The sequence below is a fragment of the Trypanosoma melophagium genome (assembly GCF_022059095.1).
Source record: "Trypanosoma melophagium isolate St. Kilda chromosome Unknown ctg13segment2, whole genome shotgun sequence".
Taxonomy (NCBI): Eukaryota; Euglenozoa; class Kinetoplastea; order Trypanosomatida; family Trypanosomatidae; genus Trypanosoma; species Trypanosoma melophagium.
In genome coordinates this window covers 54,936-72,439 of record NW_027125140.1, presented here as the reverse complement: position 1 = coordinate 72,439, position 17,504 = coordinate 54,936, and the positions used below count along the sequence as shown (strand labels likewise).

At 37.2% G+C, this 17,504-nt stretch overlaps 6 protein-coding genes across 6 annotated transcripts; all 6 read right to left on the bottom strand.

The window, feature by feature from the left end:
• Positions 1-745: 745 nt before the first annotated feature.
• Positions 746-1,810, bottom strand: LSM04_002722 (GNAT domain; the record flags this gene model as incomplete). The annotated part of the gene is made up of 1 exon (XM_067330761.1): positions 746-1,810. The coding sequence occupies one exon, from the start codon at positions 1,808-1,810 to the stop codon at positions 746-748; it is 1,065 nt and encodes a 354-aa protein (XP_067194081.1).
• A 1,049-nt stretch (positions 1,811-2,859) lies between these two features.
• LSM04_009109 (Ubiquitin-conjugating enzyme E2) lies at positions 2,860-3,492 on the bottom strand (the record flags this gene model as incomplete). The annotated part of the gene is made up of 1 exon (XM_067330760.1): positions 2,860-3,492. The coding sequence occupies one exon, from the start codon at positions 3,490-3,492 to the stop codon at positions 2,860-2,862; it is 633 nt and encodes a 210-aa protein (XP_067194135.1).
• Positions 3,493-4,858: 1,366 nt separating this feature from the next.
• On the bottom strand, positions 4,859-6,184 carry LSM04_000251 (AAA ATPase; the record flags this gene model as incomplete). Its single annotated transcript, XM_067330759.1, has 1 exon — positions 4,859-6,184. The coding sequence occupies one exon, from the start codon at positions 6,182-6,184 to the stop codon at positions 4,859-4,861; it is 1,326 nt and encodes a 441-aa protein (XP_067194051.1).
• A 407-nt stretch (positions 6,185-6,591) lies between these two features.
• LSM04_005005 (uncharacterized protein) lies at positions 6,592-10,692 on the bottom strand (the record flags this gene model as incomplete). Its single annotated transcript, XM_067330758.1, has 1 exon — positions 6,592-10,692. One exon carries the CDS (start codon positions 10,690-10,692, stop codon positions 6,592-6,594), a length of 4,101 nt encoding a protein of 1,366 aa, XP_067194104.1.
• Positions 10,693-11,463: 771 nt separating this feature from the next.
• On the bottom strand, positions 11,464-12,903 carry LSM04_003421 (uncharacterized protein; the record flags this gene model as incomplete). Its single annotated transcript, XM_067330757.1, has 1 exon — positions 11,464-12,903. The coding sequence occupies one exon, from the start codon at positions 12,901-12,903 to the stop codon at positions 11,464-11,466; it is 1,440 nt and encodes a 479-aa protein (XP_067194087.1).
• A 2,228-nt stretch (positions 12,904-15,131) lies between these two features.
• On the bottom strand, positions 15,132-17,303 carry LSM04_005862 (uncharacterized protein; the record flags this gene model as incomplete). Its single annotated transcript, XM_067330756.1, has 1 exon — positions 15,132-17,303. One exon carries the CDS (start codon positions 17,301-17,303, stop codon positions 15,132-15,134), a length of 2,172 nt encoding a protein of 723 aa, XP_067194112.1.
• Between the last annotated feature and the right edge of the window lie 201 nt (positions 17,304-17,504).

Sequence of the window (17,504 nt, the reverse complement as noted above, 5' to 3'; positions counted from 1 at the left end):
TAGCAGCAGGAAAATATAAATATAAATAAGGGGGATGTATTGATAAACTTAGTTATGAGAGAAAAATTAGTAGTAGCTAATTCCTTCCTATCCTTTTCTTTTTTCTTTTTTTTTTCTCTGCGTGTATGTATTGAGGTGCTCTCCCCTACAATATGCCCTAAAACATGAAAAAAAAGGCCAAACACATAGGGAAGCAAAAAAAAAAAGACAGTAAAAATCAAAAAAAAAGTAATCCCCAAAACAATAATATTTCAAGTAGACTGATCACAGGAAATATACTTCTCATTGTTTTTTTTTTTCTCAAGTTACCGCTGTTTCTGACGTTTGGATGTATGCAAACATCAGGTGAAAAAGAGATTTGCCGGAATTAACAGTCAAATCTCTTCATAGAGAAAGATGCACGCCCCATCCCACCAATAATCTCAGTTGTCTTCATTTCTTTTCAATCCAAAGAAAAAACATTCTCGAAAAAAAAACGAATAATAATAATAATAATAATAATAATAATAATAATAATAATAATAATAATAATAATAATAATAATAATAACTAAAAAAAAAATGATTCTGATGCACCGTATAGATATTTTGTTTTCCTATCTTCATGTTTTAATTTTCTCTGATCTTTCCGCTCATGCTTCCTCACAATTTCACTTTTTTTGCCTTCGGAAAAATTTTGTACTCTCTTCTTTATTTCTTTTGTTTTTTCCTTTTTTCTAACTTTTTCCTCTTCTCTCGCCAGAATCTCATCTGCTCCCAGGGAAAGAGTGAAGAACTGTCATACTCTGTTCCGCTGCCTCATCATACACATCAAGCTTATATCCCACTTCTGCCATCCACGCCTCTTTCTCTGCGTTGTTGGAAAATCGTTTATAGTAATGCACTTCATTAAATACAGGCACCTCCTTTAATTTGGTGAAGCCAAGTTTGTTTGTAAAGAATTGAATACTGGAATTATTTGTATTTAATATTTTCGCGACAAAAGTAGTGGCGCCCAATTTATCGAGCGCATAACTCAATAGTAGTCGTACTGCTTCTGCACCCAATCCGCGTCGTCGAAACAAAGGTTCAGCGATCATCACAGATATCTCAAAGCATCGTTCATCATTCTCATTACTACAATGAGCACTCGCATCCTTAGCATCTCCACTACAGTCAACTTTTGTTTCCCCTGCTGCTTTTTCTTTTTCTTCTTTTTCTGATGATGAAGTGCAATTCACGTCATCAGAGTTAATAGAAAAGAGATTACAATCGCCAATCATAACGTACGTGCGACCAATTTGACCTTCTTCCTTCTGAAGAAAAGTACGAGGGGTGATCGAATGTTCTGACTGAGTTCTCATAAACGGCGTAGATATTTGCGGTTCTCCTAACCGAAGTGCTTCTCTAGAAATCGTCTCTTCTTCTCTAACTCCCATTATCACTTCATTTATGTATTCCTCCTCTTCTTCATTTTCGCTTCCATTATCAGGATCATCCACGCTACAATCCTCACCACCTTCCCAAGGGCCATGTGTGGATTTATTCTCGCCCACATCATCTTCCTCCACGCCATGGGCCTGCGCCGCTGCCTGCAGAGACGCATCCACAACAATAGAGAGAGGAGCTAGTAGAATAAAGGTGATTTTATCCGCCGCCGTGAGCCACTCCTGCTGATTGGCGTATTCCTCTGCGAGGGTGAGGGGTTCACTCTCGGTACACTGCAGTAGTTCACGATCACTCATCCACTGGTGATAGCGGGGGACGTGCTGCGCTAAGTATGGCACTAGACGCAGCTCATGGCCACTCACCAACACGTGCTCATTGTTCATTCACACACCTGTAGATAGCATCAGAAGAAATGGAGAGAGAAAATAAAAAGAAATAAAGGCAAAATAAATTAAAAGAGAGAGAGAAAGAAAGAGAGAAATAGAACAAGTAAAATAAAAGAAAAAGGCATGAACAAAACGAAAAAAAAGGGGAAATTATTAATAGTGATAAAAACACCTCTTTTTCACTCTCTCTGCGAGAAGGCGTCTAATTCTTTCTTCCTGAGGACCTTCGTTTTTCGTCCTTCCAATTCTTGTCATTTTAAGCTATGCGTCCAATTTTAACTTCGAACAAAGAAAAAGAGAAAAATAAAACTGTAGTTCTTAGCAACCGAAAAATGGATGAAAAACTTGCGCAAAAACGAACAAAAAAAAAGAATGAAAAACGTAAAGAACCGATTTGACGCATATATAAAAAGGCTTGTTTAAAAACAAACAAAAATACAATGCCGCACAAGACAAGAATTCACGCAACATGTCACTCAAGAGTGAAAAAAAAAGATCGTACAACACGAATGTATTATTTCGTGCTTTCTTACTACCGCATAGAAATGGGAAAAAGAAAAAAAGAAAGGGGTCGTCAATATTCACAGCAAAGAGTATATTTAAATAAGTGTATATTGCCGTTGTCCCTCCCACTGCTGCTGTCGTTGTTGTTATAACCACTTTTCTTCTTATCCTTCCCAAACGCGTTTAACACGGCAGAAACTGCACAAGAATCAGCAATGTAGAAGAGACACCCCAAAAGAAATGCGTGAAGAGAAGTCAAAGAGAATATAAAAATTGGACAAATAAAATTAACGGAAAGGCCAATGAGGAGTAGAAAATTGGAACATGATAAAGAGGGTCAAGAAAAAAAAAAAGAAATAGCTATTCGCATATTAAGAAGCAAGGGTGAATCCCTCCATTTCTTCATTTCTTTTCATTTATTATGTGTTCTTGTTAATTTCCTTTTCTTTTGTATCTCCCTTATGGACTAAAAAAAAAAAAAGAGCCCTAAGATCATGGGGAGATCCATGAAAATAATATCTACCAATTCCTCTACTCTTCTCTTATTCATCTTCGTCTGTGAAATCCTGTTCAAGGGACTCCTCCACAAGACGTCGCACACGCTCATGGTACTTATCTTTTGCATTTGTGTATAGTTGCGCAGCCTCACCATTAGCCGCTGATAACGGGTTAGGATCAGAAAGCAGCGAAATAATCATCATAAGCAGTGATTCTACATCAAGTGAGGAGCTCCAGTGCGTTTTGAGGGTATCAAGACAGATACTCCCATCCACGTACACATTTGGATGAAAAACATTCTTTGTAACAAACCGCACCGCTGGTGGGGCACACGGGTACTCATTCGTAAAGTCCAATCGAAGTTTAAATATACCACCTTCCCACGATGTGTGATCTGGTCCAATCACCACAGCTCTCCAGTGAAAGAGATCCCCGTTGATAGGACTTGCCGAGAAACACGTATTTTCACTCTTCTGTAATTGCTGCAGATCACGCATGAGTCGCCGTTTCGCATCTGTGGCGTTTGCGGGATTTGTGCCCGCCGCCCGCGCCTGTTCCACGAGATCTTGCGTTATTTCCGGCGTTGTTAGCTGCAGGGCGTCCTCCTCTGCGATATTTCCATGCGGCGGCAGGGGACCCAATAATTCCCCCGGCGTTACTGTAACGGGAGTGTCCATTTTTGTTTTTTTTTTATTTTGTTTGTATTAACAAATCGTGATGTAAGTCAAGAAGGAGAGAGAGACGTTGTGGGAGATCAATTATATTCTTTTTTTTTTACGTTCTTTCTTCAATGAGTGTGTGTTTTTTTTTTTTTCTTTTTTTGTTTTGTTTTTGGTTTTTTTTTGTTTTTTTTCACTGTATATTGTGGCAATGATAACACACACAGGCAAAAATGCTCACTATCGCAGCTGAGGCGTTTTCCTCTTCCTAACAACTTCACAGAGAAAATTTAAGAAAAAAAAAGGAAAAAACGTCTGAATCAAAAGGAGGAAACACCAATAATAACAATGATAATAATAATAAAATAAACAATCACACACACACAGAGAGAGAGAGAGAGCCAGACACACATAGACAGATATATACACGCGCACACACACATACATACATACACATAGAAGCAGATGTACAGACACAGAACAATAATCACCCATAATAAGTTTTTTTTTTTTTGAACGATCGCCTTTTAATTGACCTTCATTTCGTGAATGTGATGTTCTTCTGTCTCATTGCTTCCTAAAAGGGGATGAGAACGAAAAAAAAGGGGAAAAAAGAGAGAAAAGTCTCTTATGGTCGGCGAAAGCGTCTAAAGGAGATAATAAGATAACGTAAAAAAAAAAAAAACAAGCATGAAGGAGACAAATACAAGGTAGAATGACCCGAAAGAGAAAGAAAAAAGTGGTCCGCAGCAATAGCAACAAGAACAGCAACAACCTCATCATCATAATAATCATTGTCAATAATCATCATTCACCCTACTAACAAAAGAGAAACATAAAGAAAAACACATATGCATTGCTTTTGGGGATCGTCACATCTCCTCTCTGTATAAAAACAAGCTACAAAATAAAAATTCCTTTCTCTGTCACTCTTTTTGTTCTCTCTGTTTTTTTTTCTTCCACACATACCAACTCATCTCCAATAATCAGTAAAATTGCACACAGAAAATTAGAATATATCTATATATATATATATATATATATATATATATATATATTAGTATCTGTATTGCAAACAATTCCATTCTTTTTTTTCTTGTTTATTATCTTTTTCTCATCTCTCCTTTATCCCTTCCAGTCCATCGATTTTCTCTTCTTTTTTTTCCTTTATGCAGTGACAAAAAGCAAGAACACCATGTAAATGGGAGAAAGAAAGGAAATGAATAAGGAAACAAGGGAAGGAAAAGAATGGACGAAAAGGAACCAAAAACCAACCGACCAAACAAACAAACAAAGAAACAACAACAACAACTTTTCGCGTACGGTAATAAGAGTGTGTAATTGTATGTGTAACTGTGTACGTATTTGTTTGCTTGCTTTTTTCTCAAGCATAATAATTCAGACTGGATTTCTTTCGTGATAACACCGCCGTCACACCCTCTGCAAAGTCCTCATGTGAGACATACGCCCGATCATTGCGCAGCGCCAACATTCCCGCCTCCACACACACCGCCTTCAGTTGTGCCCCATTCATGTCTTCCGTCATTCGGGCGATTTCCTCAAAGTTAACATCTGCGTGTCTTGCCATGCGTCTGGAGTGAATCTCGAGAATCCGTGCCCGCGCCTCCTCATCTGGTAGTGTGAACTCCACCTTTCGATCGAGGCGACCACTACGCAGGAGAGCTGGATCGAGCACATCAATGCGATTAGTGGCGGCAATCACCTTTACATCATCGTTGCTGCCGAAACCGTCGAGTTGTGAGAGTAATTCCAACATGGTACGCTGCACTTCACGTGAACCGTGTTTACCACCAGCGTCGGAGCGGCGTGAACCAATAGCATCAAGTTCATCAATGAAGATAATCGTTGGGGCTTTTTTCTTCGCAAGGGCAAAGGCATCACGGAGAATACGGGCCCCTTCGCCAATGTACATCTGCACCAATTGTGGACCGGCAAGACGTAAGAAACAGGCGTTGGTGGCGGCTGCACAGGCACGGGCAAGCATCGTCTTCCCAGTACCGGGAGATCCATATAATAATACACCTTTGGGTGGTTTAATACCAATACGCTCGTACTTTTCCTTCTCGGTGATGGGCAATACAACGGCTTCAATCATTTCGTTAATCTGCTTATCGAGACCTCCAACGTCTGTGTACTTTTCCTTTGGTCGATCTTCAATCTCCATCGCCTTTACACGACTGTCATACTCTGGTGGTAATGTATCAAGTACGAGGTATGTGTCCTTATTCACGCCCACCAAATCTTGCGGCGATAACTTATTTGCATCCACAAGTCCAACAACAGGTAAAAAGACGGTTTGTCGATTAGATGTCTTGATAACAGCACTCTTCTGTTTACGTTTTGACTTTTTGCGGCCCACATCCAACTCTTCTGCCTCAGCATCATCATCATCCATGTCAAGTACCTCCGCTATGCTCGCTACCAGATATGGTAACTTGTTGTTATCCCGCACGCGTTTCTTATCATCCTCCAGTTCCTTCTTGAGTCGCTGTAATTCTCCCATCTTTGCACGTTCCTCATTTTTCATCTGTTGAATCTCCCGCTGCAGCATGTTGGCGCGTGAGCGTAGTTGTGCGTCTGTGAGGGACTCAATAAGTGCTAACTCTTCACTGGGCAATGGACCAGCGGATGGGGTGTTATTGGTGTTATTGCCATCCCCACCGCCTGTTCCCGATGACTCTTTTAACATTTTTTTTCCTCTTAAAATAGAAATATATAAATATATAAATATCTAAAGATATAAAGATATATTTCGAGAAATATGCAGGTTTTTCTCCGATTGGTATCTGTAAAATCCTCTCTTATCTGTCCTTTCTTTCTTTCCTTTATTCTTGTCTTTGTCTTTTTTTTTTTTCTCTGGGAATTTCTTGAGCTGTTTACCTTCTTTAAAAAAAAAAAGAAAGGAAAGAATAGCAACCGAAATAATAATAATAATAATAATAATAACGTCTGAGAATGGCATAGGCATTTTCAGTCCGTTCCGCACTATAACATTACATAATAACAATTCCAAAAACAAATAATAATAATAATAATATATATATATATATATATATATATATATATATATATATATATATATATCCCAGCATTATCTTAAAGACATGGTTGTCCCAGTGTAAACAATTCATTTCCACTGTGTATAATTACCACATCTGCCGTATTGTTTTCTTCTTTTTCCTTTTCTTCTCTTAACGGCGGTGTGGGAATATTGCGTTGTGTGATATCTCGCAGACTCTTTACATCATGCTGTGAAGGAATCAGCGAATCCATAATAACATCCCTATTATACACCAGCGGCTGCCAACCATTATTATTATTATTATTATTATTATTATTATTATTATTATTATTCGCACTTTGTAGAAATCCCAATATATTTCTTCCCCCATGAATTGTGGTCCTTACAAATCGTACAAATGGCATTATCTCTCTTCTCACCATTATAGTGGAATCCTTACTTATATGCCTTTCCTGTGAAGCTGCAGTATTGATGGTTTTTGTTGTTTTTAATACTTGACAATGCCAATATCGTGGGGAGGCTGTACTATGGCAAATTGCCGCAGTTAACGTAAATCCACTCATAAAGGCAAATAACACCACCACATTTACACTTGTGGTATTATTATTATTATTATTATTATTATTATTATTATTATTATTATTATTATTATTATTATTATTATTATTAATTATGTCAATCACACACCGCAAGAGTGTGGGCTCTGCTAATACGCATGTGATGTTTTCCTCCTCCTTCGCAATAAAGCGTTTGAGATCCAACACCATTCGTCCTCCATAACTAGTGTTATTATTATTATTATTATTATTATTATTATTATTATTATCCGTATCAAGTGTGGTCTTAACAAAGAAAGCCTCCATCGCGGGATTAGCTCCTCCTGCTAAAAGAAGAGGACTCGTAACTACACATGGCACACTACACACAATAGATCCAGCCACAAACAACAAATCCCGCACACACAACAGTCGTCTCTCTGTTAATACCGCAGAAGAAATGTCTACTTGCACAGATGGGAGAAAATCAAATAGTGGTTGACCGTATGTGTGTATGTGTAAAACATCCGCCACATTAACAGACGCCGATTTCACGGTATTTGCATTGGCGTTGAAAGACCATGAGAAATGTAAAAGAAAGAAAAAACAATCATAAAAGTAAACTTTGCGGGAATAAAGTGATCCCATACGTGCTGACAAGACAAGGAAACAATTTTCACCATACGAGGCAAATGATTGAAGCATACACGGAAGTAGAGAAGGAATTTCTTCATTAGTTTCTTCTAATACATTGTTTCTATTTGTATGATCTCCTCCTGTTTCAGACGTTAATGTTCTTGAGGAAGGACAGATATCATTTACAAATAACACTTCACCAGAAATCGATAGTACTATAACCGTACTACGACAAACCACAATAAACATGATATTGAGATGACGTACATCATCTATCGCAGATCCCAGATATTGAGATGATTGGAGAGGTGTTGCATTTGCAGTGGAAATTACCTGCATGCAAATATTAGAAGAATTTGAAGAAAAAAGAAGTGATAGAGCCGATGCCACAGATGTATTATTTCTCTGTTGTGGCCACTGTACTCGAGAAAGTCGTTTACAAGTGAAATCCCTATTATTATTATTATTATTATTATTATTATTATTATTATTATTATTATTATTATCTGCCGTAGTGGTAGTGTGCTTTGTATATGGAAAGTGATATTCCATCATACAAATATCACCCCATCTCGTTATAATAAATCTCACTTCACAGACCGTATCCACATTATTATTATTATTATTATTATTATTATTATTATTATTATTATTATTATTATTAAGTACAGTCGTACAACTACACAATACTTGTAGAGAAGCGTGTGGAACACTTCCCACATTGTACTCCACATCCAACAAAGTCAAAGGTGCCATTAACATGGATATAGCATTATCTAAAAGCATGGGAAATGTATACATGTGATTTCTCTGTTCCACATTAAAGTCTTTCCCAATATTTATCCACAAAAGTTGAAGTGAAGATGTTTCTTGCCATCGTAATGCTGCCGTTAATAAACTACAATTTAATAATTTCCCTTTTTCTTCTTTTTCTTTTTCTTCTTCATATGTGGAAAGTACAAAGACAACACCTCCTGTTTCTTCCCATAGTAAATGTATGAAACGATACAAATAACATAAATTCCGTGGTACTGCCGCATCACACAACCGCACAGATCGAACTTTTAGCGTAAAAAGACTAGAAACTTTCATTTTATGTTCATTTCCCTTTTCACTCCGCATTGCTGCTGCTGTAGAATTCCATACTTCTATAAGAAGTATATTCCCTTTACTACACATGGCTAATACAACTGAAATAAGTACATCTCGCTCCGCTAATGCAGATCGACTTAATCGTCGTGTGGTTGATTGTGGTACTGTACAACTCACCGCATGTTCCACAAAATCGCCAATGCAACATCGATCCACTTCGCCATTCTCTGTAAAGAGGGCAAAATAAAACTCATCGCCGTTTCTTGTACTTCCTTCGTCGCTTGTTACTAATCTAATTATAGCATCATCGCTGGTAATGTCAAAGGTGCTGTATAATCCTTTTTCACGCAAAAAGGCACTCATCGGATAAATCATATTCGTTGGGCGTAGAAAAACACCCAAAACATCTCGACTCTTCATTGAACTACTTTCATCATATATACTACTAGTATTATTAGTAATAGTAGTATGTAATAGAAATGATGGATGGGCTAATGTTAACGCATCTAAACACCATGGACCATCTAAACAAGAACCCTGAAAAGTTTCATATGTACTTGCCCATACTTTTTCTTTTTCATCTTTTTCTTCGTTTATACAATATGGAATACGTTCTCTTCGCCCAGAAGAAAGCATACAAACCGAAAGACGATCCATAAATGGATCACCACACACAACAGTGTATTGATGTAATATAGCTAATAATGGAAATCTTTCTTGATAATCACGGGAGTGTGGCATCCAATGCAAGGCCCGCACTTCACCCGGTGATCCACTCCAATTACTATTTAACTCTAATCGTAATATACCAGATGTGAATTGTTGAAATCCATGCAACATTCGCCATGGCGATGATATGTTTATTGTTGTTGTGTTTGTGTTTGTAGTTCCTTCTCGCCATATCACTTCTATATATTCAATCCATCCCACAATACGCGTAAAGGCAAGACGTAAAGTAAACACAACCGAATCATTTTTACTTCCACGTCGTGTGGAAACGCCTTTTGTATTATGTCGGCCACGTTGTAAAGTGGAGGAAACAGAATTCGCATTGGTTATAGAGTTTGATGAAACTTTTATATTATCATGCGTACACTCCAGTAAAGCTGTAACCGGTACAGTTAATTGCTTAAGAGAAGTGGGATGTGTCTTTATATTCCCCATAGAACCAGAACACCATCGTACAGCCAGTAATTCTATTTTTATATTATTGGTACTATTATTATTATTATTATTATTATTATTATTATTATTATTATTATTATTATTATTATTATTATTATTATTATTATTATTATTATTGTGGTGATTGTTTGTTTTAGAACTATCCACAAGGAGAAATGAGGCAAATGCCACACAATCGCATTCCATAATAAAAAACAGTACGACATGATCTTCATACATGTGCAGTAATGCCGCAGTGCAAATACCACCACTTCTCGCAGTGCAGCGATGACAATTTCCTCTTTTTGTTTCGCTACCATTTACCAATCTTCCTCCTTTATTATTTGATGCACGTTGTAATTCCATAAGCAGCGCAAACCTACTATTACTATTATTATTATTATTATTATTATTATTATTATTATTATTATTATTATTATTATTATTATTATTATTAATACTATTATTATTTCCAGATATGAACGCCTTCTCAGGGAATGAAAGGTATTGTAATGGACTGGCGAGATCTACTCCTCTTGTGGTTCTTCTATTCTCCACGGTATTCACAACAAAGCAGATATATTCACTTCCCATTAATAACACATCCACTATCATTATAACACTCTGATCTCTTTCCTCAGACTGTCTACATGATGATAATGATGATACATGCAATGATGATGATGATGATGATAATAATACTGATGAGGATGATGTTAATCTTGTAACTGGCAATAATTGAGACATTTAAACTACTTTGTTTGTTTATTCGTTTTTTCTTTTGTTTTCCACTTCACATGGAGACACACACACACACTCTCTCTCTCTCTCTCTCTCTATATATATATATATATATAACAATTCCTTCTTTTTTGTTGTTGTTTAATTGATAATATTTTGAACACGTACAGACATAATAAAAAAAGAGACAGAAAAACAAGGTCGCAGACTCGCCAGCGAAATTAGGCGAGAGCGAGAAAGAAAGAACAGAAAGAAAAAGAGAGAAAGAGAGAAATCAGATGTGAAAATAACAGTAATAATAGTAATAGTAAATCGTGAATAACAATAATAAAACAAAATGGGATAAATGCACGGTGTACACAAGACAAAACAAAAAAATCACAATATTAATAATAATAATAATAATAATAATAATAATAATAATAATAATAATAATAATAAGAGTAATAAGAATAAGAGAAAAACAAATAGCGAAAGGGTCGGAGATGTAAACGAATTGAGTGATTTTTTTTTGTATTTGTGTAAATCAGCAGGTGAGAGAATGTATATTGTTCTGTGACCACCGTGAGAGTTATAATTCCCCATTCCAGCACAAAACCACACAATCACAAACATACACACGAGTTATATATATATATATATATATATATATATATATATATATAAACGGCAAATAAACAGGAAATATAAATTCCTTCGCATCTATCTTTTCTTTCCTTCTCTCTTTTTCCTCCTCATCTTTCTTTCTTTCCTTCCTTTTCCTTTTCCTTCTCTCACTTACAAGGCCGCCTCACAACCATACTCCTTCACATAATCCTCTGTTACAAGTCCGGCGAGTTTGCCCGCTAATTCAAAGGCCGCTAATCCTACCGCCCGCACATCCGTCGCCTTTCCCGCGTTCGCCGGTACAGCCACGGAGAGACTGTACTCTAAACGTGGATCCTCCTCCTCATCGCGAAGCACAATCAGCGGTTGTCGTTTCACCTCTCGCACCGTAAACTTCACGCCCTTCTCCGTCACCTTCTCAAAGAGACGCGTTTCATCCTCGGAGAGATACACCAATTGCCCGTGTTCGGCAGGCAAAACATCCGCCACATCATCATCGGAGAGTTGAATGATCGGCATAGATGCGTACATCTCAACTTCTTGGCGCCGCAGTGCTGGGCGGGAGCGTAGAAGCAGGCGAACATCAGGGCCTCGTGCACGAGTACACCAAGCTGTTTGTACATTGACCCAAGAACTATTGACAGAGAGAACTTTGCCTTTATTATCAAATTCAAGGTTTAATTGATCCTTGGCACGTTTAATGGTTCCGCTGTATGTAATTTGAGCACCTTTACCAAGTGGCATAAATCCCTCCGGTTTTAATAACTCCTCTTGTATGGCAGGAACACAAGACTCTGGTAAAGCTGGTACCCAATAATAAGGATGACTTACCTGCATGCGTTGCTGAAGTGTAAAGGATGAGACGATACGACGATTCTTTCGCATAACTGATGGTTGTAATAATAATTTTCCAAAATCTACAAAAAGTTCTCCATCCATTTGTAGATTACTCATATTTAAACAACACCATTGAAGTACTTTACTATACCTGGAACGGATAGCAACATCTTTTTCGGATGCACTTAACGTGTAACATTCCGTATTAGCAGGAAAACCCGGAAAGGCTGTAGTATTCACACGAGAAACAACAACATCCGCAGCTGTATTGCTAACAAGTAACTGAAATGCCTTCGGTGCCATATTTGCAGATCCCTCATAAAACCCTGCCTGTGCAAGATCCAATAAAGTCTCTGGCTGCATCACAGTAGATTGATTCCATCTTCCATATCCTCCTCCTCCTCCTCCTTGTTGTTGCTGTTGTTGTTGTTGATTTTGTGTTGCCTGACCACCATTCTTTACGGCGATATCTTTTGAGTGTAAATATTCCTCCACCTGCCGCACAACAGCCGCCTTCTTTGCCGATGGTTCTGTTCTCACACCGGCGCGATTGAGAAATCCCTGCAATTGCGCCAGCGATAATGAGAAGAGATTCCCCTCATTCCACAACGCCCACACCTTCTCCGCTGAAACGGCATCGGCCTTAGCGGGGGCCTGTGGATCCCGCACACTCCCCGCCGCCGAGGACTGCGGGCGTGTACTGTTTTGGGGTCGACCACACAGCACAGCAGAGGAGGAAAGTCCAAGAAGGGAATGTCGAAGTAAACGAAGCATTTTTTTTCTTTTTTTTTTTTTTTTGTTATATTCTTCTTTTGCTTTTTTGTTTCCTTTTTATTTCCTTTTTTTCGTTCTTTCCTTATCTCCCCTTCCCCCACTTGATGATAATTATCCTTTTCTTCTTCTTCAGTACTTCTTTTTACTTTCCTTTAATCTGTGAGTAATAATAGTGTAGTAATAGTGATAATAGCAACAATAACAATAGTAGCAATGGTGGCGGTAATTAGTAATGACTTTCTTTCTTTCGTTTTCTTGTTCCTCCTTTTCTTTTTCTTTTTTTTTTCAGTTTCCTAGTATGCAGTTCGTTTCACTGAACTGTCTGTTCGTTTTTTTTTTCTTCTTTTTCTTTTTACTTCGCTTCTTTATGCTTCTTTTTTCCTGTATTTTCTTTTCTTTTTTGTTGATGATTTCCTTTTCTTTCGGCCTTTTATTTTTGTGTGTGTGGCTTTTTCTTGTTTTTTTTTTCTTTATTTTGCTTTTTTTTCGTTCACTCCGCTATTCTGTCCTAACTATATATATATATATATATATATGTATACGTATAAATAAATATATATATATATATATATGTATATATGTATGGGTGACGAATCGCTATTGGTATACACAAGAAATAGAAAGAGGGAAAAAGATATATTCACAGTATTAACACAAGTATCAACTCTTTCACAAATATAAATAAAAATATATAAAAACATATACATATATTCTCTTTTTCTATCTCAAAATACTTCTTTTCTTCTCTACGTATAGATACGGATACACACACACACACACAACGTACCTATGAGGAAACAAAATAGAAAGGAAAGGGGGAGAGTAAATGGTGTGATCTTTATTATTATATTCAAGGCTATTGCTTTATTTTTTTATTATTTTATATATTGGCTTCTACCACTCCTTCCTTTCATTCTTTTGTTAGACTTTCGTTTAATACTGCGCGTTGAAACCAAGAGAAACAACCAAACGAACAAACCGCAAATATAAAAAAATGGAAGAATAATACTAAAAGAAACAAAAAAGAGAAAAACACTTCAAATCCCATCTTTTTATTTCAATTCTCTCCCTTCTCTCCCTATATATATATATATATATATATATAGTCTTTCCAGTATTTTCTTTTCCTCCTGGTTCATATTCTCCATTAGTGTTCTTTCTGTTATTGTCATTCACTTTTTTTTTCTCCTCCACAGTTGCGTAGATTGCGGATATAACGCAAAGGCATAAAAACACACCCATTTCGAGAGAAAAAAGGAAAAAAACAGATAAAAAGTAAGAGAATATGAACAATAAGAAGAAAATAAATTTAGAATAAAATGTACTGGTGAAAGTTGAACGAAAAGAAAAGAAAAAAAAAGAAAAGAATAATCTTAGCCTTACTTCTCATATTGAAAGAGAAAAGAAGAAACAAGAGAAAACAGTGTATTTTAACTCTACTACTCTTAACCCCATATCATATAAAAAATACAAGCAATAAATTGAAATTGTACGAGATATTTATCTATTAAAGAATCCTCAAAACTTACTATTGGACACGCTGCTAGGAATGAAAAGAAGTAAAAATATTCCTAATAGTTAAACCCATAAAAGGTATAAAATTCAGTAAGACTCGAGCATTCGTATCGCAAGCTGAGAAAAAAGGGATTAAGTGTTAATAATGGCAGTGATGAGTAATCTACAGCGCTAATAAAAACGGAATCAAAACAAAAAAAAACACATATACACGTCAGAATAGTGACCCAGTTAAGAAAAAAAAACAAGAATGAAAGAAATAGAAGCAAGGAAAACATTTCTGGACCTTTTCTAAATACAGCAATTTTACAAATTGCTTCTCAATTAAAATCCTTCTCTTTAAATTTCTTTAATTTCAGTTTATTTTTATCTCTCTCTCTCTCCCACTCAATCTATAACAGTGAACCATTTCACACACCCTCTCTCTTTTCTGTAAATCTCCTCCTTTCATCGCTGTAGTTTATCGCTACACCACTCGGACAGAGTGATAAAAGCGTGAAACGAAAGTGGTGACAGTTAGAAATAGAGTTGCGATAGCTCTTTTAATAATAATAATAATAATAATAATAATAATAAACATATATATATATATATATATGCTCAACTTAGAAGGAAAAAAAAACTGAAATATGACAAGAAAAAAGCAAAGAAGAAACAAAAAAAAAAGGACATGTATAAGTGTATGACTGTAGAAGGGTGGATCTTAATAAAATCTATGCTCCTACTGGGGATTGTGTGCGAGTGAATGCTTGACGTGGTGGACACTCTGCGCCGTCCTCCTCCGTCACACAAACTGCCGGTATGTTCATTACAACATCATCAACAGCGGCGGCGGCGAAACTATCGCCTAAAGAACGAGAAACAGGTCTTAAAAGGGAGTTATTATTTTCTTGTTGTTCATGATGCGGATAATCTATGCGTGTCCGTTCAGTCCCCGTTGAAAGGTCGTCCAATGTTGCACTGCGGCAACCCCTGCAATTGCAATCAGCACCAGCAGCAGAAGCGCCATCCGAATTCGGTGTTAAAACACCTGAAACATTATTATTATTATTATTATTATTATTATTATTATTATTATTATTCTCCTCGTTAAGGAGTAATCCATGGTAGAAGTGTTCTAAGCTGGCAGGAATACTTGCCGGGTTAGAGATGATTTGTCCTCTTGGTGTAATAGGGAACTCTCGTGCTTGAAATAACGACCCCACACACGTCATCATCTTCGTCTCCTCATCTTCTTCTTGTTGTTGTAATTCCACTGAATGTATTTGTTGTTGTTGTCCTTGTAATGCCGCATTTCCCAAAGCACTGCGATCTGCACCGTGGCTAAGCGCAAAGACGGTTTGAACATCAGAAGGACATGGATTTGGCAGTCGATGTACGCCACTGCATTGTTTCCCTGCCACGCATGAACCACGTACCCAATGCAAACAGAGATTGCGTGGAAGTGAAACAAACGGGCAACTCATCGAATAACGGCATGATTTATACCAATGCAGACATGGATGTAATTCATTGCAGAATGGACGTTCTTGTGCATTCATATTCGCATCTATACTCGCAGAAATATCCGTTGAATGCGGGATAGATTTCTCTTTCACAGAGTTAGATTCAACATACTGATTCGGTGGTGTTAAGAGAAGCGGTTGGGCAGAGTTGTGACTGTATGGAAGTTCAATCGATGGAGTGGCATTTAAAATAGAAACACCTCTTGTACGTTCTTCTTGTAATGGAGTTTCATCCTCAAAGGCTAGTGGTTTACTGGGTGTAGTATTTGCTGAGACACAACAACGTTCCATAATACCCAAACCACTACTTGGATGTTGTAGACGATTCCCACCATTTCTAGTTTTAGTATTTGTAGTAGTATTTGTTGTTATTATGGCTCTTGCTGGTGCTGCTGGTGTTGGTGTTGGTTGTACTGGAGATAATGATAAAGACTTTCCACTGTCGCACTCCTGTTCTTGTTGTTTCACTACAGGTGTAATGGTGTGCCGTAGGGAAAAGAAATGGGCCTTCGTTTGAATAAACTGCGCCGCCTCTGCATTACAACTGCTTAACTCGAGAAGTATTTGTACCAATTCACTATTCTCTGCCGCGAATAATTCCCTCTCCAGGGCTCTAGTGGAGAACTTTGTGGGTGATAAAGCGTTAGACTTGGAGGGACTGGGATCTGGTGAAAACTGATCGGGTGAAGTAAATGGCCGTTTCTTTGTTTCAGTGGTTTGATATCTATGCGTTGTGGCAGGTGAGGTGGTGTTGTGGCCGATAGACGTGTTCTCTGACCACGGTGAAGGAACTATCATAGATGCTTGAAGCAGCTGTTTTTCATCAGCGGTAATAACTCCACTATCATAACCATTGATATTAATACGCAAATAAGATGGTGAACCAGATAATTGTTGATGTTGCTGTTGATTATGATTATGCTGAATATGCATAGAATGATGTGATTGATGTGTTTGTTGACGTCTATATGTGGGTGTGCGTAGGCATACGGAAACATTAGCAGGAGAGTTTGTATATTCTGATTTACCAACAGCTCCCCGTGATGTTACTACCGTGTCTACGGTGGGCTCCACAATAGAGTGATAAAGCATAGAATGAATATGTGGTGGTAACAGAGAAATGTTAGAGTTTGCAGAAGTCCCATTATGCGTCATCATCATCATATGAGAGTTCTGTTGCTTTTGCGATTGATGCTGATTTTGATGTTGATATTGATATTCTTGATGATGATGACAGTGGTGGTGGTGGTGATGTGGATTCCGTATAGGTGAGGGTGAAATCGCCTTGCAATGCTTTGTGGACGAATTGCAATGCTGCTGTGTATCAACATATCTCTCATGTGGAGTTTTAACTCCCGCTGGGGATAGAGTCGTGTGCATTGGATCTTTAATTGTATGTATATATATATATATATATATATATATATATATATACTTGTTTACTTCCTATTGTTCGTTCTCTCTTTTTTTTATTTCTATGATGTCCTGTTCCACAGTAGAAGAAACAAAAAAACTCAAATATGAGGTACTTTTTTTTTTGTTTTTTTTTTCTTTCCTTTCTCTAAATGACACTAATATTTC